Here is a 24,636-nt window from a genome sequence, read left to right as displayed (position 1 = left end):
TAACTTGAGGGGATTTTAGACCCTATGAGCAGTTGCTTCTTTACAGAGTTTGCCACAGTGGGATTTTTTGTCTGCATCCATTACCCAGGATGTGCTAGCCAGATCTCAATTACACCAGGCTTGGACTTAGAGCCATCCTGTTGTTCCCATCTATGCTTATCTCATAACAAAGTTATCCTGTAGCAAGCAGTGTTTGAGAGTGGCAATTGTGCTCCTTGAGTCCTTACAGTGCCCCACCATACTCAGTGAAGGAACTTCTCCTAATGCCAACCTGAACCTCTCCAGCTGCTGGCCCCCATGAGGAAGCAATGGGGTCACCCATCACCTGCTCTTCTCCAGGCTGAACAAGCAAATTTACCTCAGATCTTCCTTGTAAATCTGGCCCTGGAGATTTTTCACCTTCATAGTGGGTCCTCCTCTGAACACACTCCCACAGTTTGATGCCCTTCTTGTGTGTATCCTGCTTTCAGGGTTTCTCTAAATAGGATAAGGCTGCCTGAATAAAGAGACCAGAGCAGAAGGGTTGCACAGGTGGAACAGGGCTGTGTTAGAAATTCCAGATGGAGAATTGGGAATTTTGAACAAAATGGCTCCAAGCCATCAGCCACCCTTCTGCATGATCCAAAGAATCCAATTCTATTAACATGGTATGACTCAGATTGCCTTAAATTGCTTGGGTTTTTTTTTAGCTCAGATGTTGGCTGTGCTGTGAGAAGGCACAATGGCAGGTAGAACCTGCCAGGGATTTCCCTGTCCGTGGCAAGGGTAAGGAAGGGCTAAAGGGAGTGGGGAAGGGTGGGGAAAGTGGTGCTATGTGGCAGGTATAAGTGGTCTCTCATCTAGGAACAGCATGGACTTTGTACCAGGGACATGCAGCATGCAGGAAGGGGTACAGATTTCGGCTGCAAAAAATTAGAAAATTACCCCAGGTCACGATAATGCTCTGAGAAGGGTTTATTTTAAGGAGCAGACAGCATCCCACTCTGGAGCAGCTGGCTGGCATGGAAGGCTGAAGAGAAGAAGTAGACAAAATTTGAGGTAATGGTCACCAAAGCTCACAGGGCGTGGAATGTTCCAGAGCATCTGTAGCTGGGCAAGATCAGAGTCTGATGTGATAACTCTGATCTGTAAAGGAAATACATATGTTGAAAAGTTGGTCGAATTATATACTTTTTAAGAAAATAAAAGCACATGATATATAGAAGCAATTACTGCAAAAAAGCTGTACATAGTTGGAGCCTGTCTTTTAACTTGGTTGGAAATCTTTCATTGTCTCATTGTGAGACTTTGAGAAGATTTAACCTCTCTGTCAATTTTCAAGTTCCTAACTTGGAGGTGATCAGCCTCAGTGTAGTACTGCAAGGATAGCTAATAAACAGCTATAAAACACTAAACACTGTATGGAAGAAAAAAGAATCAACAGAAAATTCTGAATAAATTACTTGAATAAATAACATAGAAAAGAGTATAAGGTACTTCATTTACCTTGTCACTCTACTGGCATGCTTTTCATCCATCTGTCATTTGTTTTCACAGATTATGGAGCTTCTTGGAAGAGGATCTGTGTCTGTCCTCAGCACTACGAAAAAACATGCCACAAAGTTGAAACAATATTGTGAATATTATGACTGTCATAGCTATTGGAAGTGTACCACCTATCCTAACTGAGCATGTTTGTTTGGTTCTGAGTGTGCTCCTTCCCCCACAACCTCCCTGAGGTGAGGAAGCACTCCTCTGTTCATCCCACACAAGGACATATAACAATGAAGACCTGGAAACTGTGTCAGGGCAAGGAAACCTCAGCAATCCCAAAGCCCAGGAATAGCACTCAGGTGGGGTGGTACTCTTCAGTCACCTTTGCTCAGACAAACTACCCAGAGGAGTCCAGCAGATGTGACACAAGACCTATAACAGTGTCTTTCTGAACTGATGGGCCCAACAAGTACCCTGGGACACCCCACGTGTCAGGGTTTAATACAACATGCCTATGTTTGAGCATTTGTAGCAAGCCTCACAGCCCCCCTTAAAGCACTGACAGAAAACATGACCTTTTGAAAAATTATTGGTACCAGGGAGTCTGGCAGCAATCATCATTATTTTCATCTGCTTAGATGCTGGTGTTGGGCCAAAAAGCCTATAAAGCATGAGGGCTGGCTTCATTTCTGAAAGGAGTTGAAATCCCAAGAAACTGCAATGAAATCAGGCATTTCAGATGGAAACTAGACAGATTCATTACCTTGCCACAGCTGACATTTAGCCCACAGATCTCTGTCCTTCACTCTGCCATCAGCCACAGCCTCCACATGATTTTCTTGCATTACTTGCTATTATGACTATTACTTTCTATTCATGGAGAGCTGATGGCATACTCCAAGATGGACTGATGTGCAGGAGAGTGTGTGCACTCTCTTTTTTAATAGATGCGGAGTCTATAAAGCAGACTGCCTGACAGCTTTTCTACCTATAGTTCAGCATCTAAACTGACCACCAACTTCAAAAACCCCATGACTTTGCCTCATTGATGACACACACAGCTTGCATTTCTCCTCAGCCTCAGCAAGGAAGACAGATTAGTCTCATTCCTAGTGATAAGAGTTAGTACACCAGTTAAGACTTAATATACCAGCAGGATATCTATAATGACAGAAGTAGAGCTTCCAAAACAAACTAAAATGACTTTAAGCCCAGTTGCCAGCAGCTCCCTGGATGCTCTGGGAGCTGATCAATACCTGAATTATCTGTCCAGGTCTCAATTAAGCATCAATGAAACAGGGTGAGGCTGAAGTAGCTGCCAAGTGAACGATTTGGGTCAGGATCAGTGGCCAGTGCACAGGCCAGAAGCAGAGTCCCCCACCTGCCAAGTGCAGAGCTAAGCCCCAGGTGTGTGACCCTACAGAGCGTTTCACACCTGTGAAACACAAGATGGTGTTGCTGCTCAGCCACTGCACAACTTAAGCCTTTGTTGGCAGCAACAGAAACCTACTGCTGTGCCAACGTATTGATTCACGTGTGCACATGTTTATTTTTCTTAGTGTTCTGCAGCAAATTAGTGTTTTAAGGTCACCTAAAGAATCACAGCAAAGGTATAGGTGAAAGCAGGACGGAAGTGTGATGTAGTTCATTTACAAGGTTCCCTCTACTACTTACTACTAATGCTCTGGTTAAAGCACACAGAAAAAGAGCAAACTAAAACCTAAAACCAGTCAACTGAAATCAAAAATCAACCCGAAACCTCTGTGAAGGCTGGGGTTAAGGATAGGAAAAGGGCAAGGACAAACAGGAATAAGGAAGACCCTCCCATTGCACCACAAGTTTCAGAGTACACCTATTTGCTAAACTGTGCCCCAGACTTAACCAACAGTTTAGGCCTATAGCTTTAATAGCACTTAAGAGCACTTAACTGACAGGTTAAGTTAAACAATTTATCTAAAGATTCATATAGAATTGACTATAATTTATGAACCTAATTTACAAATCTGAAGTACTTAAGAATTCAGGAGAGCAGCATTCCTTGTACATATGCTATATAGCATATTCAGACCCTCATGCACACAGTTCTAAAGAGTCTGTACAAGACACCCAGAGAGTACGTGTGACAAATTCCCTTCAAATTTGGTGAAGGAAACACATCTGATACCTTGGGATCTTTGCAATGGGCAAAGGGTTGAGTCTGGAGAAGTGGGGATGTTGGTCCAGGCTCCATCATTGTCATTCAGAATTTCTCCAAGTTTAGCAAACTTGAGAGTTCTCTGGCACTTAGAGGCCTCACACAGAGGGAGGTGCTGGTCACAGTCTCTGATGTCCAGGAGAGCTCAAAGGGTCTCACTTTGGAGCATAGCTTGTAGAGTCACAAGAGAGTGGGCTTCAATCATAAAAATTTTTCATCCTGACTGCAATTTGGGCTAGTAGGTTCTTTGAAATTTTGATAACAAAAATTGTTATTCTGCTTGGGTTGTTTTCCAGGCAAGAAAATAAGTTTCCAAGGCTGTTCATTAAAAATCAGGAGCTCATTAGACAGTACTAGTTCCTGGGAACAGACTGATTTTGATAAGCTCAGGAGGAGCTCAGCCCAGGTGCTGTTTGTGAAGATCAAGGCCTAATGAGCATTTCTCAGATCACAGTGAGGCCCCAGGAGGAGTGCAGGGGATGTACACCACATGTACACATATGCCATTACACATCTCTAGTACAGATGAATTAAAACTAATTACATCCAAATCCTGATCACAGAGAAGTTCTCTGAGTCCTTTAATGCACTTTTCTCATGACAAAACCCCCCAGGATAACACCATTTGTATCAAGTAGGTTTACTCCAGTAACAACCTATAACAACAAGAATCTTTCCATTCTTTAGTTCTGACTCTTATTTCCCATATATGGTTCTTCAGCTCACCTGAGGAACAGATTCTGAACTTTGTTTATTCATGGTTTTGTATTTATTAAGCATATATGCAGTATTTTACAGACTTTGATATTCCGCTGTCAAAACCATTAGAAGAGCATTAATGCATTGCACACAGTATCATATATTGGCTTTGCAATTTGGTGTCACTCTTATGGTTTGGAGGTATATCTAATATTCCAGGCGTTCTACACATTGTACACAAAAGAAGACTGAAATGGAGGTGTTACTGCATGAGCAGCAAAGAATGATCCAGCCACCCACCTTAGATTCAGCTATGACGAGAAACAAGCCTGCAAGGACCCATTTAACTTCCGTGCTTGTTTCTTTTCAGCTTTCAGAGAAATGAAAATTCTCCCATGAAGGCAATTTGCAGGCTCTTCCTCCTTGCCCAGATCACTCTTGATGGGCACTGGTGAACAAGCCAGCCAAAGCACAGACACTGGGTGCCAGTTGTCAATGCGAGGGAGGGATCCAAGAGCCTGTGGCACCTTCCAGCTTCCTGTTTGGGTCATTGAGGGAGTTGCAGAGGTGTACAGCAAGAAAATGTCACGTATTCAAGTCCAGACTGCCAGCTGGTGTGAAAACCCCAGGCTCCCTTTTGCGGGCCCTTTTGGGGTGACTTTTGCTTGAGGGTCTATTTATGTGCCTGATAAAACTGTGAGGCAAACCAAAGATTTTCTTGTCAGAGCACTCAACAGATGAGCAGCTAAAGGGAAAGAGCTGTTTGGACATCCACCAGTGGGATGTGACAAGGGACACCATGGATGTCAGGCCCAGGAGACCCAGGAAAAAGCTGGTGAGTTTGCTGTTCTCCTTGGCTGTGAGTGAGCCTCCTGCTGGTGTCAAGCATCTGTGTTCTCATCCTGAATCACTATGGCAAGCAAAACATGAGCATGGGGTGAAGACCCCAAATGACATAAGCACTAATGTGTGTCCCATCTAAGCCACTGTCAAATTAACATTCAAATCTGACACCCACTTGGAGAAGATTAATTTATTGCCAGTTTAAAATGGAGTAGTATACTGGAAAAAGCACCTTTCTCTTACCCTCTCCTGCTACCAAAATCATGGGTGGGTTCAGCTTTGGCCATGGCAGGTCTGGCTGGAAGCCAGCTGGAGTTGGCTATGCCGGACAGAGGGGCAGCTCTTGATGTCTTCCCACAGAAACCACTCCTGCAGTCCCACCGGCCCAGTACATAGACCCAATTCAACTGTCTTGCAAGCTGTGCTGCTGGAAGCCCCCCCCAGGCTGCTGTGGAATACAGCTGCCCTATTCCATTAAATGAACAAGAGGGCAGCTTCCCACTGTGCAGATCTCAAAGACATGGTGTAAATCAAATCTGAGTCAGTAGCTTTGCACTCTACTCCTTTGCTAACTGGTTAACAAAGCAGTAGCTACGAGCATTGTTTTCCAAGAGAAATGTAGATTTTAATTTGAATACAGTTTCCTCACCCTGAACAATTCTCCATCTCACACATATTCACAGAATTCACAGAATTATTAGGTTGGAAGAGACCTTAAAGATCATTGAGTCCAACCCAATATTAGTAAATTAATATTGTTCTAGAAAAAGCAGCAGATCTGGCTATTCCAACAGTCATGTCATATTCCAGCATGGAAAAAGATTGTGGTTTCTTTGGAACAACACTCTTTCTCCTGTTTTTTTCTGAGGAACTGTGGTTTACTCGTTTCTCTTATTGACAACCTTCATTCTGTTTTCTCTCCTGAAGGCTGCTCATGCTTCCAAGACCAAGCATTGAAACGGCATGCCTGGCTTTATATTAAGTCACATGAGAATTAAATTTAAGGGATCATTAGCACAGAAGCTTTGTGTCCTACTGTAATTGCTGCTCAGTGCACTTAGGCTGTTGCCAACTTCTTCTCATTGCAAAAGTAAACTTCTGAACTGTTTTCTTTGTGTTTTCTTTCAAAGAAAAGAAGGGAGCCCAAACTTCTGCTGTATCATGTGAAAACAGGTTCTGTGCTATGGGAGCACAGTCAAACACCCATGGAATGGTCTGAGGACACTGTGTAGAAGACATGGACCCCACGCCTAAAATTCTAATTAATACTAATATTTAATTTCTTATCCTTACTGTTCAGTATCTTTATCAGTAACATGGACATCATGGGACTGAGTGCACCCTCAGCAGTTTTGGAGATAACACAAAGCTGAATAGTGCTGTTGACACAGCTGAAGGACTGAGAGTATTATAAGACTGGTAAAACACTGGAAAAGGTTGCCCAGACCGGCTGTAGCCACATCTCTGGAAACATTAATTCAGTTTGCAAAGGACCCTAAACACTTGCTGGAAATTGATGATGTCCCTGCTTATTGCAGGGCAGTTGGTCTAGATGACCTTTAAATATTTCTTTCAATCCTGACTTGTCTGATTTTATAATTTCCACAACTTTAGGAAGACTAAAAACTGTGTAACATACCAGAGTACAGCTATGTTGTAACTTTATGCGCTGAACTTGTGTTTTAGTTTACGGCCTTTGCTCCTTTTCATGTCCCTGGGCACCACTTAAAAGTCTGGCACCATCCTTTGGCACCTGCCTTTGAGATATTCATATGCATTAATGAGATTTCCTCTCACAAAGCTCATGTGGATGACTCATGCTATACTTAGACTTGAACGCACTAATGCTGGCTTAACCTACTGCACAAAATGAGAACACCTGTGTGTCAGACTAAGACCCAGTGGTTTAGCTTCTTAGAAGCTGCCTGGAAGGAGATTGTAGCAAGGGGGAGGTCAGCCTTCTCTCCCATGCAACAAATGATGCAGGGAGAGGAAATGGTTTAATGTACATGGAGAGGTTTTGACTAGACATTAGGAAAAAAAAAAATCACAGGAAGGGTGACCAGATATCGAAATGGGCTGCCCAGGGAGGTGGTGGAATCACTGTCCCTGGAAATGTTTAAGGGAAGACTGGACGTGCCATGGTCTGGTTCACATGGTCAAAGTTTGGATTTGGTGATCTTGGAGGTCTTTTCAACCTAAATGATTCTGTGATTCTGAGCTAAGGGATCATTAAACCCACAGAGTGCGGCCCCCCACTCCTAAGGGGAAGGAAGATTCATAAATGCTCATGGTTGAAAGGAACAACAAAAGTCAGAGGGTCTGCAAACAATCAGAAAGTTTTATTAGTAAATCTCACACTCGGCATGGAAACCGGTATTCTAGTCCTTGACCTACTATATAAGCATGTGGCAATGTGTTTTAGATAAAGAAGTAGTGTGAAAGGCAGGACAGAATGGAAGAGGTGAACTAAAGAGGAGGAGAGAGAGAAAAAGAACAGATCACCGTTGGTTCCAGCACTGATCCAGCTGAAGGGAGTCAGTCCTGGTGTCAGACTGGATCCAGCTGCGTCCATCCAGCCAACGGGATATCCCGTGGGCACCGCCCGGGCTTGGGCGATACTTTCTATGGCCTGACTTCCCCGTACTGAAGTGTTTCTCACTTTCTATGCTATCAGTTTTCATGGGCAGGCTGTTCTGTAAGACCATTTAGGGAAATGGGTCGGAGGGCTTGGGCATCCTGAGTGCTCTGTGTTCCTCTCCCTGCCCTCCTTGGCCTCATCCCCGCGCCTGCCCTGTCTGTGTTGTGCTCATCTCCAGGGTCGATAAGAAGGATGTTTTTTCCCGGAAAGTACTGTCTCAGGTCCGCATGACCACATTATGTTTCTCCGGCTACTTCTCGATCTTTCTCACGGCTCCCCCACGGGGGGCGGCAGCGGAGCCGCCACAGGGATTCCCCCACGCCCGCCCGGGCCGGGCCGTGCTCCGCCCGCCGCACCACCAGGGGGCGCCCTCGCCCGCCCGCCCCCCGCACCGGACGCCCCGCCCCGGGCCGGGCAAGCGGAGCGCCGCCATTGGCCCAGCGCCGCGACCCCGCCCCCTCAGCTGTCACGCGCGCGGCCTCACCGCGGCCGGAAGTGCCAGGGCGAGCGGCGGGCCGGGTCCGTTGCCGCCGGTGCGTCCCGACCGCGGCGCCTCCCGCTCCTCTCCCGCTCCCCTCGGCCCCGCCGGGCTCCCTCAGCCACCCCCGCCATGCACCCGCGGCGCCCCGACGGCTTCGACGGCCTCAGCTACCGCGGGATCGGCCGCGACGAACTAGGCCCCGGCTCCAGGCCCTTCAGCAGCGGCTCGGAGCTAGGCTCCTGGGTGACCAGCCCGCCCGACATCCCCGGCAGCCGTAACCTGCACTGGGGCGAGAAGACGCCGCCGTATGGGGCCGGGACCCCTCTGGGCGGCGCCGGCTCCAACGAGGAGGTCAATCTCGGGGTGGCCGGCCCCGGCGCCGGTAAGGGAGGGCCCGGCCTGGGCTAGCCCGGGGACGGCCGCCGCCTCTCGCCGCTCCCCGGTCCCGCTGATCCGCGGCTCCCGCCTCCCGCGAGTAGTGACCCGCCGGGCAAGGGCGGGCGGCGGCCCCGGGCTGTACCGTGGCCAGGCCGAGCGCCGCCCGGCCCTCCTTTTTACTGGCGGTGCTGAAGCGCCGGGAGAAAAGTCCTTTAGAAGAAGGCGGACTGCTCCGTGGCTGCTTGTTGCGCTCCAGCGCTGTGCAACTCCATGCAAAAATGGTTTGAGAGTGTCAGAGCGCGCCCGCAGCTTCTTGTTAAGCAGCGTGCAGTCAGCTTGCTCCTCATTGCCCGTGTAAACAATCTCCTGCAGAAACACTCCGCCCTCTTTAAGGGCAGGAAGTGCTCTCGGCTCTTAGAGTGCTGCGTTATTGTGGTGGTGATGGTGGTGGTACAGACTGCGTGGCTTCTCTCGGGTTTAGAACATGAACTGCTGACGTAAACCTTCCCCCTCCACGCGTGATTGCAAGGGAACTGTGGGACTGGTAGGATTTAAGGAAGCAACTGAGTACGGGGCTTTTTCAGTAATTGCTAGGAAAGTGAGTATAAGCCTCCATAAATAAAGTAATTTTAGATCTTCATGAAATTGAGGTGAATTAAGGAAAACTTGCTGTATCTAGGGTACTGTATGTTGCTTTCTTTAAATAAAAAGGAGCAAGTTATACACACTTGAGTATCAAAAGATACATGAAATAGTGATTTACCTGAAATCGAATTTTATTAGTAGGCAAGTCATTCTTTTCTGACCTGTAGTGCAGTGCTTTTATTTAGGTCTCACAAAGAGTACAGCCTTTAGCATGGACTCCATCCATGGATGCACTGGTTGAAGCACTGTTTAAGTATCTTTGCATAGCTGGAGGCTACATTTTCCCCCCCTATCTACATGTGGAAGGTGGAGTTGCTGTAATCACTAAATCCAGCAGCTGCAAATGGTATCTTACCATTTTTAGGAGGGCTGCCACATTTGTGTGGAGCCCCACTGAAGTCACTTTATCCGTAATTTCAGACTGCTTGCACTCTGAAGATTGTAGGGCTGAGCATTAACTTTAAAATGCCTTTACTGTTCTGATGCTCATCTTAAATCCCTTCTGATAATTCCCAATGGGCAAATGTTTGTCTGGTTGCAGGCAACAGAGAGTTGAATTAATTACTTTTGTAATTCTCCAATAACTAGATTTTTGCAAAGGACTGGAGATAAACAGCTGGCTTGAAAATTTGCCTTATGTGGATATTTGTTACTTTATCCATGGCTTTTTGTGTAACTTCACCCAAAATTTTGCCTTCTTACTGTTTTAACATTATTTTCACCTCAATTATCTAAATTTATGTTTCAGAATTACTGTAAACTCACGCATGCTAAATCTTTCAGTAGTTGGTTTGAGTTGGTTTTTTTAGATATTAAAGTACTCTCTGTCTTATTGTTCATTTTTCTCTGTTCTTTTTTTCCCCTGTAAGAAAAGCATAATTTTATATATAAGAGTATGTACAAACTCAAATGCAGTCCAAAGTGCAAATATTCCTGGGAGAATATTTTTTTATATCCTCTGTTGCTCAACTGCAATAAATATTGTGGTTTAGTGCTTGTAATTTTCTCATGCAAGTATAGGATAAAATTAGTTTTTCAGATCCTGTGCATGCATTTTCGCTATTTTGTGATTATCACTGCTGTATAATCTGGTTTTGTTTTTTTTTTCTTTTTCAGAGCAGTTGAACAGATTTGCTGGCTTTGGTATTGGCCTTGCAAGGTAAGAGTTGTGCTGAGTGACAAAGCAGTAGTAAAGCTCATATTTGTCTTATAAACCCTACATACACTTCTATATTGTGTTTTTATTCCAACACCCATAAGTAGCTGAAATGTGTTTAGAAACTTACTACCCCTGTTTAGGTTTCTGTTTTCTTTAACTGTTGCTCAAAAAATACATACATGAATGTGAGAAACAGTTTTTCATATGGAATGCCCAGGATGTGTGTACCCTGTCCAAGTAATCTGAAAGTAACACCAGAAAATTTTTTTGACATTTGCAACTTTTATTAATATTTTTAGTCAATACAAATATTTCCTAAGAAAGTGAAAATGTCTTTGAGTGTATTACCAAAGTATCCTCACACCATAATGTTCATCTAACCAAGCGGTCTGGAGGCCATTTTATTCTATATTATAGTGATTGATTATTAATAGTGTTTTTGAGAAAGTGCTGAATTTTAAGATGCTGATGTCCAGGGAAAGTTTTACCTCTTTTGGTAGTAGCAAACTACAAATTAGCTCAATAGTTTAAAAACTGCAGTATTCTTCTGTTTATCGGAAGTTCAGAAACCTACCAGAGATGATTCTGTAGCTTGTGTTTGTAAAAATCCTGGATGTTCTACTTTTCTAATCCATGTCCCAGGTTTGAAAATGTACAGGTAAGTACTCTGATCACTCAGGCACTCTGAGATGAAATTAATATTTTCTCTGAATGGCTGCAACCAGGAATTCTGCTTTGGAAGTGAGAATTTTCCTATGAAGTTTTGATTGAAATATGACTTCTGGCAGTGGCAGGAGAATTGTTTTGGGTCAGTAGTGTTTTTGGTGAAAAGGTAGTCAGCTACTACTCCCAGTCCTTCTATGGCCCTCCTAAGGAGAGTCTTGATTATTAATACTAAGGATTAATTAATTAATGTTAAATATATTAAATATAAATAATTAATATTAAAAGGATAATTAATATTAAGGAGAGTATGCAGAATTAGTATAAAACTGGAACTAATCCTCTCATAATTGTGGTTGTGGTTTGTTATGTACCATGATACTTTGAGGAGGATGAGATTAAGAAATGTTGTATGTTATTTGCATATAAAAATATGTGCATACTGCATATATATGGGGCTTTTTCATAGTGAATGTGTATGTCAGATTTCATGTAACTTGTTCCTTGGGAGGCTGTTGGGTAGCCATCAAAAACATGCCTTGTTAGTTCACTAGAAAATACATTGTTTTTCCAAATACTGATCTGCTGTTGTTAGAGACAATTAACAAGCCTTTTCTAAGGAATTCTTAGTGACTTCTCGTGCATTAAATACAATTTTCCTTTGAAGCCTATTTACAGAAAATGTGTTGGCACATCCTTGCATTGTTCTACGCCGTCAATGTCAGGTATGTCTTTCATATTACCTATTCCAGTCAAAGCTCCTGTGTACTGCCATATCTCTGAATGAAAGTATGTATTATAGGAAGCTTTATAATTTTTAGGGGGCCTCTGCTACATTAACAAGTGTTTACTTGTAGAATACATGTTTTCTGTTCTGCAGTTTAGCATATTTTGAAAAATCTTACTCATTTTTCTTTGGGCAGTGGAAAGCAAATTACAGCAAGTAAGTGTTTTGGGGTCTGTAGAGCAACTTTTAGATCCCCATTTACAAGCAGGATGCTTTGTTTCATAGGTTCTGATTTATGTAAAGTTTATTGTTTAAACTTTCATATGAATACTTAAAAGGGCTGCCCATTTCCCTAAATTTCAGTGAGAACTTGCTCATATCTTTAGCTGATCTTTACAGAGATAAAATTCTTATATTTGAAACACCTTTATCCTTCAGAGTTGTATCATCTGCAAGTGTGTTTCTAAGACTGCCATTGTTTATATTTTAACAGGTTAACTATCATGCACGGAATTATCATCTCACACCATTTAGTATTGTCAATATCATGTACTGCATCAATAAGACACAGGTTAGTGTGTGGTGGCAACCTGTATGTGAGCACTGAGAGTACCTACAGCATGTGTGTACATTGAAATCTGAGTGTTTATGTAGGTGGTGTTGTAAAGCATGGCTGTGCTGAGGGTTTGATAGTTTTATAGTTACAAAAATGTGTCAAGAAGATCAAGTAAACCATTATTTTTTTCAGAACTACAGTACTTAGTGGGGAAAGATTTATGGATGTTAGAAAACAAAAAGTCCCTGAATTTTTTTTTCATTAGGTTTCTGAAAAATCATTAATCATTATGTGGATAAAATTATTGTTGAAGTGACGCCTTCCAAAGGTAGTACTGAGTACATTTCCAATTCTGCAGGGGGATGGCAATCCTTAAACTCACATCAGAAGGCAGGAAGAAATTCTTAATTCTGAATATCTTATGGATGTACTTTTGACATCTCAAGCTCATTTTGGCCATAAAAAATGGTGTTAAGTTTATAATGCAGATTATTAACAGCGGGAGATGTGCCTCCAAAGTTATTGACAGGTCTTTGAAATTATTGAAAAACAAAAACTTTTTTGTAGATTAAAAAATGAGTTGTTACCCGAGTTTAATGATAAAGTTAAACACTAGAATTTTAGCCCTGTGTGGTCTGAATTTACTGAAATTTTTTAATAATAAGTTGAAAATATTTTTGAGTTTTGTTTTGGATATTTTGACACACAGGGTCCAAGAGCTCTCTGGAAAGGAATGGGCAGCACTTTCATTGTTCAGGGCATAACCCTGGGAACAGAAGGCATCATCAGTGAATTTACACCTTTGCCAAGGTATTGCATGTTTTTTTACCACTTCTAACAAATTAGTAAGTTGTTGACTTATTTTCAAAGTGTTAGTAAGGCTGTTTGAAAAAAAATACTTCATGAGAACAACAAGATAATAAATAGGTGTTTCCAAACACAATGTGGTTGTCTTGGAAAAGGCGACCTTATAATCCATAAATAGTGAGGGATTCTTTCTGGGAACTTTATTTGTTTGTGTCTGCTTACTTGTCTGGCTTAGAAATGCTGTGGCAAATTGGTCTTTGGTATTTAACTCTGTAATAAAAGAAATCATAATTTTCTTCTTTTATTTAGGTTTTTATTGTGTGGTAATAGCAATTCCATACCGAAGGGAAAAATTCCTGGTCTTATTAATGTAAATACAGAAGACTTGCACAGCTAATGAGCTAGCACTGACATTTTGCTGAATATTTGCACTGTCCTTGGTAGGAGGGAGAATAGAATGGCCTGCGTTAGTAAATGAGAAGATGTCGTAAATGGGTGTCCAAGGAACAGCAGCTTTATCTTTTGCCTTCCTTGACCAACAGCTATATGTACCTTGTTCAGTATTCTCATAACAAAGACGTTACCACTAAAAATTACTGACTTTATTTAAAGAGATACTCAGCATTCTACATCACTGTGTCAACCCTCTGCTGCAGAAATTTAGTAATTTTTTACTAAGAATATTCAGGGACATGGAAATGTGTTTAAAAAGAAGAAATATGGTTAGGATTAATCAAATACTGTTATGATGCATGTATCCGGACTAATAAAAGTAGGCATTTGCAAGTTCAAATGCATTAGCAAAAGTATTTCATATTTAAATTGTGTAGTGTGTATTTAAGGGTTTTGGTCGGCTCTGTTTCATAGGTAATTTAAATTTCCAGGCATGTGCTTTCTCCAAGTGTGTTTTAGATACAGCTCTAGGGTATGCTTAAGTTCATGAGATGTGTTATAGTGTTTATATCTTCATAGTTCCAAATTCTCAAGAATGTAAGCAATGTTTTTCTTCTTGTGGGCCAGCTCAGCAGTTTGGAAAGTAAGCTGGTGCTGCTGCCAAAAGAATCAGACCTTTCTGCTGGAACCAGCTCATTCTTTCCTCTCTGCTACTCCCATCTTTGTGGAAACACAGTGTGTGAACAGTCAGGAAATTACCTGTGAAAATGATCTGGCTTTCTCTGTGGTTTTCTCATACATGCACCACCCCACAATTTTCTACTGAATGCTCTCTCTTCCTTCTTAATGGTGGCTTGCATCTTAGGGTAGTCACAGGGAGGAGAAGGTTATTGCTTGTAGCAGCAGTGCCGGCAAATCTAATTTAAAAGGTTATTTAACTGCGTTATCAGGGTCCAAAGAACACAGAGAAGTGAAATGTCAGTTCTAATTCTGTGTTATAGTTACATGAAAGAGTACCCCTGTTTTAGGAGAGGAGCCCAGAAATGGGTGTGAATGTTTTGTCCAAGGCAAACTTCTTATGTAATTGTTCTTGCACAGTTATGCCTTGTGGAGTGACAGATGAGGCTTTCACACATTAGTTTGGCTGGTTTAATTTTCCAAATCATTTAACTATTATGGTAAGTGGATGTGATCCAAGTGTCTGAAATATATAATGGTAAAAATGATCTTCTGTTCCTGTTTAGTGATTGACCTATGGATTTAAAATGTGAAAGCTAGTAACAACACACAATTCTTCAGGAAGAGTAAAATCTTCCCTTTCTTGGATTAGGGTTAACTGCAAGCAGTGTCTGATTGTGATTCCTAGACAAAGAAGCTGAAAACATTATAGCTTGTTATTAAAAATGCAAAGTCTAGTGTGCCCAGCATTACAGACAAGTATCTATACCTCATAGCTAGATATTGGCCATATGCATTGTCAGTACATGTGGTATTTGAATGGTATCTTGAGCTAGGTGGGTTTATATTTTCTGTCAAGTGGACTGTTAACATTTGCTGTTTGTATTTTGAAGTGCATACTAGAAATACTACTTCAAGGAAATATTATTGATGTCACCTTTGTGTTAAATACATGGGTTTTCTTCTTTTTTATCAGAATATGCTAAGGACTGGTCATAGAACAAAAAACTTCAATTATGTCTGTATGGAATTACTGTGCAACTTCTAGCCTGACTTCTTGTACTTGATTTTTTGTATCTAACTGTACCTGAATAGAATTTATATTTTCTTGAAAGAAATAACAACAGGGTAAACATAACCTAAAGAACAGAGGAGCACAACCAAACCAAAATGAAATAAAAATTATTTCTTGATAAAGGAAGAGTATAAAGATTTTAAAGTACTCTGTTATTTCCTGATTGCTTTAAGCGCTTGTACATAAGGTTGCTACATAAAGGCAGAACTGATTAAAGTCAGTTGCTGTGAGAGCTGCAAACATCTTAGTAATTAGTAACTAAAACCTTTTTTGATAGAATATCTGATACGCCCAAAAAACTACTTGAAGTTAATTTAAGCTTGATTTACTAAATGTTTCACTGTGTCTTTCCAATATGGGAAATACTTCACCCTGAATCATAGAACACCAGTATGAAAACTGACGACAGGTTGTTGATACTCATGGAAGAATTGCTTGAGAATTACATGTGGGTGATTATTTATGTTGTGGTAAATACTTCTCTTTTTAGAGAGCTTTCACATAAATGGAATCTGAAGCAGATAGGTGGACACCTTTTACTCAAAGGGTAAGTATAGCGTGTATCTTATGTCTTACTATCTAAACATAATAAAACTACCAAACGGACGTAAGTTTAGTCTGCTGCTACAAGATGCCAACCGTAGTTTCTTGACAAGATGCTAACAGTACTTTTCAAATGCTGATTTTTTGAACAATCTTTATTACATACACCACTTTCACAGGTTTTCTCATACTAGATCCCTGTGTTTATGGAACCTCCACTAAATTAAAAGATTAGACTATTTTAGACCTTAAGCAGTCTGGTAACATGGAAATAGAATTTAACTAAACTTTTGACTGAAGCTTACCTCAACTAGTTGATATAGATTTTAGTAATTGAGTTATACTTGGTTAATTTTCTCTCGGGGATAATTTGGTAGATAGCTTTATGAACTTACAGGTGCCTGTTTGGCTGAAATTCTAATACTGTCATTATGTTAATTCCTACATTGTTAATTTCTACAGGTTAACACATGTGATAGCAATGCCTTTTTATTCTGCGAGCCTGATTGAAACTGTACAGGTAATTTAAATATATTTGGAACATTTTCAAAGACACTGTTACTCTTTAGAGATTAGATTATGTGGAGAGATGAATCTTTGAATTCAGGTTTGTGTTGCAGTAGTTGCATTTGTTTTGCTTGAGGCTGTGTGACTTAGCTGAAATGGATGTTACCTATGTAGGGTGTATCAGTATATATTAATTCTAAATCTAGAATTAGAAAGGACATTTAATGTAGATAGTTGGAATATATTGTATATGAAATAGGGACATGCTATATTTATGTGTTCCAGTAGATAAAACAGAAAGAAGTTTTTCTCAATCTCAAGTTTTTTAACCTTTGCTTTCCTAGGCATGTTGTTACAGTGACATCTGTCGCCCTACAACAACTGTAAAGTTTTTTCCAGTAGTTCAGTGGGGATTTTTAATTAAATACTCAACTCTACCCTCTCAGGACTGTTTTCATTCAATCAGGTTTTTAGTTTAAATCTTCATCTAGTTCTTCCTCAGCCACAAAAAATAAAATCTGGACCTGTCACTTAGAATATGTCTTAGCTGGTTCTGTAATTGTGCAGAGTGGGCCATAGTGCTGGGTTGCAGGCTGCCTGTCAGTGAGGTGTTGCATCTCTTTCTGGAGAAAGGCAAGGGTTAGCTGTGCAGAAATGTCCAGGATAATTCTCCCAGCTCTGTCTGTATCATGACTTGCTCTTAGATGACGTGACAGAGTCTCTGTGCAGCTAATGGAACTCTCTCTGTAGATTGAGCTCTCATAGGGAGCATGCAGGATAGTCACTGTTGTGTCACTGAGTCATCAAAATAATAATTTTCATTCATAGCATGGGCAAGTTGTATGTACCATCAAGACTAGTTTGCTGGTCTATGTGTCCAAAATGGTGGTTTTTCTGGGGAGAAGGTTGGCTTCTGCAGTTTTTTAGTTTCAGCATGCCTTTAGAGGCGTGGACAGGGGCAGGATTCTGCTGTGGGCAGACAATCCAAGCTGAAATGAGCCAGAAGGTACTAGGAGAGCTGTTCTGCCTGAACTGGCTGCATTATGGATTAACAGGACAGGTGGGATTAAGCATTTGTGCAGGGAGAGTTATAGACAGACTCTCAACAACAAACTCACTTCCTCTGAAGATACTCTGTATTTTAGAAATCTTCTTTCCTCCTGGGATCTCTGGTTTGGGGAATATTTGGGAGACTTAGCTGATGTCATAATGGGAACCTGGCTGGAACTCAAATTCTTAATTGCTGGGGAATGGCTCTACCCTGACCATGCCATAATTTTGGAACTAGAAACAGTGGTGGAACTAGAGTGGTGGAACACTGTTAATATTTCTGGAGTTCATAGCAGACCACAGAATGGAATGTTATATATTGCTGCCTATATTTTTGTCTGAAAGGATTTTGCATTACCTCTGGTGTTATGCACAGGTAAATTTTTAAGCAATAAAAGAGAACATGTTTAGAGCCTGTCTTCTGTTTGCAAAGTAAGTATAAAGTTTCTTTGCTAGAAAGCAACTTAATAGGAAAACAATAAAACACCAGAAAAGCATCTCTCTTGGCCTTTTGGGTAGGTGATCTCTGTAATGGATTGGTTATGAAAATGCCACTGAGATCTGAGGATTTTAAGATTGGTAGCTTCAGCTGTGTGCAAATATTTTACTCAACAGGCGTGTGTCTGTCTGTGTGTATGTGTATATATTATGTATATATTATATATATATATATATATTATATATATATTATGTACAAAATGTGTTCTTGAGTTCCTGGAAACATCATCATAAGCTTATTAGAAACACAGCAGAGGTAATGATAGCATTTGTGAAGCTTTTTATATTGTATTAATTGGTGCAGGGGAGCAGCTTGGCTTGCCAGGTTTGAACTACATTCCTGTGCTGTAAGAATACAGTGACCAGTGACAAACCAGAAAAGTTCAAGATTGTTGGACTTCCTACTAGCAGGTTTTTGTTGACCTTAACTGTCTTAATTCTGGTAAACCATGCTGTTCAACAGTATCTGTTTGACACTTATCCGAGTGTAAATTTCACCAAAATAGCTGTAAAGGGTGGAAATTGGTAGCTGTCACATTTTGTCATTAGCTGTTCTTCTGTCATTAGCATCTCAAACCTCATGGTGGCGTGTTAGGCCAAAGCAGGAATGGTTTTGAAGTGCAGTGACTGTAGTGATGTGGGACAGAAAAGGTGTTGTGCTGCTTAACTTGTACTTAAAATCTGCAACAACATTATGTTCTCAGGCATTTAAATGAGTTTCTCACCCACACAGAAAAGACCATCAAGGCTCTGCAGGCTGTTTAATATTTCCTCAAATACTGAGGAATATTCTGGTGGTTTATTCTGGCTTGAGGCCAGGACATAGACCACATGGACTCAGAGACTTGGACATTTAGGAGAACACCAAAATCTTGAATTTTGGATGCAAACCACAGGATAAAACACTATTAGTAGGGGAAATAATGTTTTTAACTTACTTCTACCCTCACAGGTGGATTGTAACAGAGTAAATAATTACTACAGGATTTTTATTTTTAGCACATGAATAGAGTAATTATCTCTTCATTAAGAGACATCATGGATAAAGAATGCTACTTTAAATGCATATAATGCCATGAAAACATTCAAAACTGAAACTATTCAATTCAAATAAAAAATGAGCTTTCAACACTAGTTATAGAAATCTTTACTATGTAGATTCAAGGTCAAAGATTATGGTCACAGTCTTTAAAGTAAAGGAATTTTGAATTAAATAAATCCTTCCTGGCATTTTGCTCCAGATGTAGACATTACAAGTTCATGACTGCTTTGCATTCTGATACTTTCAGCAGTAGGCTGAAGGTAGAAACACAGATAACTGCAATATACATTAAAAAACCCTCACCTCTTCAAGATGGGTTCATTCTTTAAAAAGAAGCTTAATTGAATGCTGTGAAGAGTGTTATAACAAGCGGCTTTTATTTGTACAGCTGTGTAGACATAATAGCATGCAAGTGTTTAACTCTTTTTAAAAGTTAAGCAGTGATAAACTGTCAAGAGTGGATGTCAGGATGTTTTTGAACTGCTCAGCACAAGTTGTAACTCCTTGTTTGTTCTTGTAGAGTGAAATCATTCGAGACAACCCTGGCATCCTGGACTGCGTGAAAGAAGGAATTGGGAGAGTTGTAGGCTTGGGAGTACCCCATAGCAAGCGTCTCCTTCCTCTGATGGTCCTGACTTTTCCCACTGCTCTGCACGGAGTTCTTCACTACGTCATCAGTTCCGTCATCCAGAAGCTTGTCTTGTTTGTTTTGAAAAGGGATAATTCCCACAACCTTCCAACTGAGAGCTCCACTTCTGTGCAGAGCATGCTGGATGCGTATTTTCCGGAACTTATTGCTAGCTTTGCTGCTAGCCTTTGTGCTGATGTCATGCTTTACCCACTGGAAACAGTTTTGCACCGCCTTCATATTCAAGGGACACGCACAATAATTGACAATACAGACCTTGGCTATGAAGTGCTTCCAATCAATACTCAGTATGAGGGAATGAAAGACTGCATAAATACTATAAAACGGGAAGAAGGAGTGCAAGGTTTTTATAAAGGATTTGGAGCTGTTATAGTACAGTATACCTTGCATGTGGCAGTTTTACAGCTTACCAAAATTATTTACTCAACACTGCTTCAAAATGTTTCTTAATCTGTCCAGGTCTGGATCCAGCACATTGGACATGATTGACTTGCTAGCCTAGTTATTGTTTAAGTGGCTTAGAAAATGAACTTTGGGGAATCCACTCTATGGATTCTCCTTACACTGTAGAACAACTTGTTTTAAAAATGGGGATATAGTTTCCGAAGTGTAATTAAAAAAGGACTGTTTAAAAATTACAGACACAAATTGAATATGTCATATGCAGTCATACAAAGGGGATCAGATTTCAAATGTGATTGCATTGAGGATTTACTTTTCCTCGTACCAGTTCAATGACATAAGGAATGGATATGAATTGTTAGTATCTGCTTTGTAAGCATCACATCTAATATTTAATATGGACTGTTAAGCAGTTGAAAGGAATTTATTTTCTTAAGTTATAAGAACTTGCAATTAGGGGACTGATGGTCTTTTAAAAATGTTTCCAACTTCACTGTTAATGGAGCTGTGAGTAAAATATAAACTGTAAAAGTGACTTAAGTAGACTTAAATGTTATCATTTACAGGTATGTAGAAGACTTATTTTGCTGCAGTGTGGCAGAAGATGACAAATGGGAATCTCTTGCTTTGTATAAAAACAACAAAAAATGGGTGTGGGGCAAAGCTGCACAGAATGCAAATTTGGCTGTCTTGCAGTTTGTTTGCAAGGCTTACAATAACTAAGTGTGTGAATAAAGCAAAATAGAAACTGATGTGTGCATGTGTAAGTGCCATTTTTAGTTGACTTTCCACTGACAACTTCAGGGTTTAGTTTTACTCTAATGCTCCAGATGAGAGTGTAATAATCATACAAATCTGTGTAGTAGTAGTTGTAGTGGTGTTCAAAGTGTACAGAAAGCCTAAGAAAACAATTGGCTGTTCCTAGAGTTTTTATTTTGTTAGATTGGAGGGGTGTGTATAAAATTGTCTCCTTAACTATTTAGCGCTGATGTCTGTAATTTAAAATCTCTGCTAGTTTAAATATTTTGTGGAGCAGAGCTAAGTGTTTATATGCAAGGGAACTATTGAAATAAATAATTTTTGCCCTCTGCCCCTTCAGACTCAGCCTGAAAATGATTTTTAATCATTCTGAACATCCAAATCCTTGGTTTCATCAGTAACAATGGGGATTGGGAGATGTTTTTTGCAAATAGAACAAGCATGTGGAAAGTCACTTTTAAATTATGAGAGGCTGCTGCTTTTTTCACATTCATGTGGCAAGTCTGTTTTTGTGAATGCTGTAAACTGATCTGCATTTTAATCATTAATCATTGTGTAGTTATCACTTATGGAAAGTAGTCATGGTGAAATAATGCAAAGATGTTGCTCTTTGTAAGTTCTGACTTCATGTCAGGTCTACTTTATTATTAATCTATAACTTTTGTGTATTTTAAATGCCTAAGTGTTGAAATGGAAAGTATGATGAACTTGGAAACTGGATTCTTTTGAAATACTGTTGATTGCAATTCTAGTGTATAGTGTATTAAATAAATGAGAATTCATTGTAAGTATTATAAAATAATTCACCAAAGAGGCATGTAAAGGAATCCTGTTTTGTGTGTTGTTTTACTGTATAGATTCCAGGGTGGCATTGTCAAGTTCCTCAACTTCGTAAGTGCAAGAGCATGATGAATTAAACTACATGCAAACTACATGCGAGAGCTTAGATAAAATACTCAGCTCCTGGGTTGGTTTCTTGAAAAATTTCTATGAGTATTAAGATGGACATGCCAGAAAATCATCCAGACTGGAAAAGACCTCAGCAGGTCGTGCAGTTCAAATTCCTGCTCTAAGCAAGGACAGCATTGACTTGCCCATGCCCTTGTCCAGTCAAGTTTTTAATACATGAAACTAGCCTTTTCAAATGTGTTAAATTCAGCTGTAACCAACAATTTTATCACAATTGCCTTGAAGCAATAACTAAGTGCATCTTGCAGTCCAGCACTTCCAGTTTTATCTGTAAAATTGGCCAGCCCTGTTTTTCTAGGAAAAAAATTCTTTGCCTTTTTCCTTTGTGAAATGGAGGACTTGCCTTGATATATCCTTCAAGAGGGAAGATGAGTTTTCAAGAGTGACACTAGAGACTGCTATAATATTTTATTGCATCAAAGACTTGCTTTCAATGCTGACAGTTTTGCAGTTGTACTCTAGGTTCTCAGATCTATAAGCAGGGTGAGAAAGAATGCTGTCAGTATAGAGCAGTTGTTCTGTGGTGGAAAAAACCTTTTGCTTAGGGTTTTACTTTTTTGGTCCTCTTTCCAGTAGTTAGAATGAGCATGTTTAGATTTTTCATGTATACTTTTTTTATCTTCCAAAACACTTAATACATTTTGTCCAGAGTTGCTAAGGTTTTGCCCATGCAAAAATGTAAATGAGTATGGGCTGAAAAAAGTAATTTTAACCTTTTAAATCGTGTTTCTGGTTTTCATTTGGATTTTAAATCTGAAGTACTCAATTTTTAGCTCACACAAATGACCAGTAGGTGGTTTCAGCAATAGATAGCACTGAAAACTACAAAATACTGAATTGTTTGTAGAAAGTAGCTTATGGTGAAATATGAAGAATTCTTATGCATATGAATAAGAATTATTATCAAGAATTCTTGCTCTAATTCTTCTGCCTGATGCAAACAATCTTTTGTACCTTGTTTTTCTTACTACATTTTTTATTACCTTGAGAGAGCTGATTTCAAGGAGGTCAGTGTTCCTGGAGAAAGCCAGATTCTGATGTTTCCCCCTGCCGAAGCATTACGTGGCTTCTTATCCATGTCTCTTACAAGGAAAGCCTTCATGTACCGTAACTGCCAACAGTCCAGGCAGAAAACTTTGAACTATGAGGCCTCCTGGAAGCAGGCAAATATTTGCCTGTGTTCTTTCATGGACAGCACACAGATGACACTTGGCTTTTACTTATGTTACAATGGAGCTTTTAGATCCAGTGTTGGTGCCAATACTGAATTCTCCAGGATTGTTCCAGCTGTCTTAATTCCTTTTAGCAGATCTCCTCTGAGGCACACATGATTTGATCTGCCTCTGGGCACTGCAATAATGTGAAATGTCCAGTTTTACAGATCTATGCAGAATTTGTAAGACTCAGAATTACATGTTTTTCTTAGCTCCTCTGAGTTTAGCAGTAGGTTCAAAGCAAGTATATGGAAGTATATTCATCTCACATGGTCATTCAGCTGGATATATGCCTGCAGCTACAAACAGAGTAGAATCATAGAATATCCTGAATTGAAAGGGACCCACAAGGACCATTGAAGTTCAGTTCATGGCACCCCAAGTATCCCACTAAGTGCCTGAGAGCATTGTCCAAACACTTCTTGAAACTAGGTGCTGAGACCATTTCCCTGGGGAACCATTTCCTGGGCACTGTTCCAGTGCCCAAACACCTTGGAGGCAAGAAACTTTTCCTAATACTCAACCTGAAACTCCTTAGCACAACTTCAAGCCATTCCCTTGTTTTCTGTCACTGGTAACCAGACACAAGGTTAAGTGTCTGCCCCCTTCCTCCCATCACAAAGAAGTTGAAGACTCCAATGGGGTCTCTCCTCAGTCTCTTCTCCAGGCTGACAGACCAAGTGACCACAGATGCTCCTCATAAAGCTCTTCCTTCAGATCCTTCATCACCTTTATGGCCTTCCTTTGGACACTCTTTAATATCTTTATATCTTATATTGTGGCACCTAAAACTGCCCTCAGGAATCAAGGTGAGGCCACCCCAGCCCAGAGCAGAGTGGGACAATCCCCTTCCTTGCCCAGCTGGTGATGCTGGGCCTGATGCCCCCAGGACAGGGATGTCCCTCCTGGCTGCCAGGGCACTGTTGCCTCATTTTCAGCTTGCCATGTACCAGGATCTCCAGGTCCCTCTCTGTGGTGCTGCTCTCCAGCCTCTCATTCCCCAGTCTTTCCATACATCCAGGGTTGCCCCATCCCAGGTGCAGAGTCCAGCACGTTTCCTTGTTGAACTGCACACGGTGATTGCCCAGCCCTTTCATTCATCGAGGTCTCTGCAGGGCCTCCCTGCCTTTGAGGGAGTCAACAGCTCTTCCCTGTCTTGCATCATCTGCAGATTTGCTGAGTCTCCCTTCCAGTCCTGCCTGCAGGTTGTTTATGAAGATGTTAAAGAGCACAGGGCCAAGGATGGAGCCTTGCAGAACCCTGCTAGTGACAGGTTACCAGTCTGATGTCACCCCAGTGACTGTATGTAATCCTTTGTGCCTGACTGGTGAGCCAGTTGCTCACTCATCACATGATGTGTTTTTTTCAGCTGTGGGCTGGAAATTTTGTCCAGGAGTGGCAGTGGCATCCTGTGAGTGACAGTATGAAAAGCTTCACTGAAGTCCAAAAAAATTACATCAACTGGTTTTCATTGATCAGCCAGGTGGGTTGCCTTGTCAAAAAAGGAAGTCACGCTTGACCAACAGGACTTTCCCCTCATGAAGCCATGCTGGTTGTGGCAGATGACGGGTTGTCCTTCAGGTGTCCAGAA

The 24,636-nt window shown here is 40.9% G+C and overlaps 1 protein-coding gene and 1 long non-coding RNA gene across 2 annotated transcripts; one reads left to right on the top strand and one right to left on the bottom strand.

Annotated features, from left to right (window-relative positions):
* Positions 1-942: 942 nt before the first annotated feature.
* Positions 943-8,171, bottom strand: LOC143691970 (uncharacterized). The gene is made up of 3 exons (XR_013179790.1): positions 3,638-8,171; positions 1,486-1,579; positions 943-1,125 (listed from the first exon to the last, which is right to left on the bottom strand). It is a non-coding gene; the product is annotated as an uncharacterized LOC143691970 (long non-coding RNA).
* A 156-nt stretch (positions 8,172-8,327) lies between these two features.
* Positions 8,328-21,689, top strand: SLC25A46 (solute carrier family 25 member 46). The gene is made up of 8 exons (XM_054653335.2): positions 8,328-8,713; positions 10,471-10,513; positions 11,844-11,901; positions 12,397-12,474; positions 13,169-13,269; positions 15,903-15,959; positions 16,418-16,475; positions 19,573-21,689. Exons 1-8 carry the CDS (start codon positions 8,461-8,463, stop codon positions 20,149-20,151), a joined length of 1,227 nt encoding a protein of 408 aa, XP_054509310.2. The 5' UTR covers positions 8,328-8,460; the 3' UTR covers positions 20,152-21,689.
* Positions 21,690-24,636: the final 2,947 nt, after the last annotated feature.

This window comes from Agelaius phoeniceus, chromosome Z (assembly GCF_051311805.1).
Source record: "Agelaius phoeniceus isolate bAgePho1 chromosome Z, bAgePho1.hap1, whole genome shotgun sequence".
Lineage (NCBI taxonomy): Eukaryota > Metazoa > Chordata > Aves > Passeriformes > Icteridae > Agelaius > Agelaius phoeniceus.
Note: the sequence above shows the minus strand (reverse complement) of the source record. Positions and strands in the feature narration are given on the sequence as shown.

Excerpts from the sequence above, each read along its gene's own strand:
- SLC25A46 (XM_054653335.2), top strand. The coding sequence starts at position 8,461 with ATGCACCCGCGGCGCCCCGACGGCTTCGACGGCCTCAGCTACCGCGGG. Across the intron at positions 8,714-10,470 it reads GGTGGCCGGCCCCGGCGCCG|AGCAGTTGAACAGATTTGCT; the intron begins GTAAGGGAGGGC and ends TTTCTTTTTCAG. Across the intron at positions 10,514-11,843 it reads TTTGGTATTGGCCTTGCAAG|CCTATTTACAGAAAATGTGT; the intron begins GTAAGAGTTGTG and ends TTTCCTTTGAAG.